Source organism: Pyrus communis, chromosome 4, assembly GCF_963583255.1.
Source record: "Pyrus communis chromosome 4, drPyrComm1.1, whole genome shotgun sequence".
Taxonomy (NCBI): domain Eukaryota; kingdom Viridiplantae; phylum Streptophyta; class Magnoliopsida; order Rosales; family Rosaceae; genus Pyrus; species Pyrus communis.
The window spans coordinates 29,715,843-29,717,607 of record NC_084806.1 but is presented as its reverse complement, the minus strand read 5'-3'; the positions used below and the strand labels follow the sequence as shown (position 1 = coordinate 29,717,607).

The following is a 1,765-nucleotide window of genomic DNA, read 5'->3' as shown; positions in this document are numbered from 1 at the left end:
CCCCTGACTGGGCTGACCAGCCTGCCTCGAAGACCCCGCACTACTCGCAGCAATCTCCCCCTGCTGAGATTGTCCTCCCTGAAACCATTGAGACCGACATGCTGGAACTAGAGGATACGACATATAACCACCAGAAATCTAGGGATAACCACCCTGAGAATATGGATCCTGGGGATATGGATACTGTCCCGGGGCATAAGGAACATCATCGCCCTGATAATAATAGGCACCACCTCGACCCGTCTGCCCATAACTACCAGGACCAAGAACCTGCTGGATCGGTGCAGGTGGTGGCAAGAAAGTCTTCTGGGCCTCTGCTAACTCTGGGGACAATTTGCAGCCTAATGCCCCATCTGCCCATAAGTAAAGCAACCACCGCTGCCTCACCTACACTCACCAAAATGTCGATTATTACACCTGCGGCAAACTGGGGCCCTACCCCTACCAGCATCACCCTGCCTCTGGCCTCTAGCACCACCAGCAAACCTACCACCACGACCCTGACCAGTGGCGCTAAAACCACCGTTAGAAGAGCTAGAACTAGTGCCACCCCTCTTGAAACTCTGGGACTTGCGAGGTCTGAGCGACGCCTGACCCTTGCCCTTGTCATCTTTCCTCTAGTTGCCATCTTTCTCTTCCTCCTCACTCTCGCTGGGCATATTCTCGGAATCCTCAATTCTCAACAGAATCTCATAAAATTCCTGGTAGGTGTCACAAGGGGTAGTGGTCGCCATCGAACATCACTTCTTCTTAGTGCCCAAACGGAAACGACGAAGCATCTCTGCCGGATTGCCAGAAACATCCGGATGATAGCGAGGCAGATCAGTAAACCTCCGGTAGTACTCGTTTGCTGTCAACTTCCCCTGTCTCAACTCAGTGAATTTCTGCTTTTTGCGGTCAATATACTCAGGAGGCACAAATCTTCTCCAAAACAGCTCTCTGAATACATCCCAATCAGTCATCTCCGCTGGAGATAAACGACGAACCTCCTGCTCCCACCAGGATGCAGAATCCTTACCCAAAAACCAAGATGTCGTCTCAACCCACTTCTCAACAGGGAGATTCCCCTGATTATGCAGAACACGAAAGGTCTTCTCAATATGTTTTAGCCACCGCTCTGCTCCCTCAAAGCCCTCGTGGCCCTCAAATTTATCCAACTTCAGATTATACATAGTCTCCAGAGGAGTCCTTTGGGGAGGGCGGAGTGCCGACTGAATAGCTGTAGCGATAGCTTCCCCCAACTGAGCTACATCGGGGAAACTAGGCTCAGCAGAGCGACGTGGTTCCCGACGAGGCGGCATAATTTTGACAAAAGACACCAAAACCATTAGAATACTCACAAAAGTACAGGACTGCCAAACCTATGCTCTAATACCAAACTGTTATTTGGGGCTAGAGCAATCCCATGATGGGTGACCCACTGGGAAGTTGCTCGTGAGTTCCCAAAAACAAAACCGTGAGGGAATGGTAAGCCCAAAGCGGACAATATCGTGCTACGGTGGTGGAGCAGGCCTGGGAAGTGATCCGCCCTGGGCTGGGATGTGACAAATTGGTATCAGAGCTTAACCCTGGCCGCGTATGTGCCGACGAGGACGTCGGGCCCCTAAGGGGGTGGATTGTAACATCCCACATCACCTAGGGGAGTGATCCTTATATGTATATTCTCATCTCTACCTAACGCGAGGCCTTTTGGGAGCTCACTGGCTTCGGGTTCCGTAGGAACTCTGAAGTTAAGTGAGAAGGGGGCTAGAGCAATCCCATGATG

At 51.5% G+C, this 1,765-nt stretch overlaps 1 protein-coding gene across 1 annotated transcript; it reads right to left on the bottom strand.

The window, feature by feature from the left end:
* Nucleotides 1-740: 740 nt before the first annotated feature.
* On the bottom strand, nucleotides 741-1,301 carry LOC137732970 (uncharacterized). The gene has a single exon (XM_068472199.1). The coding sequence runs from the start codon at nucleotides 1,299-1,301 to the stop codon at nucleotides 741-743; it is 561 nt and encodes a 186-aa protein (XP_068328300.1).
* Between the last annotated feature and the right edge of the window lie 464 nt (nucleotides 1,302-1,765).

What these genes read in the sequence shown, in the direction of transcription:
- LOC137732970 (XM_068472199.1), bottom strand. Translation starts at nt 1,301, where the DNA reads ATGCCGCCTCGTCGGGAACCACGTCGCTCTGCTGAGCCTAGTTTCCCC.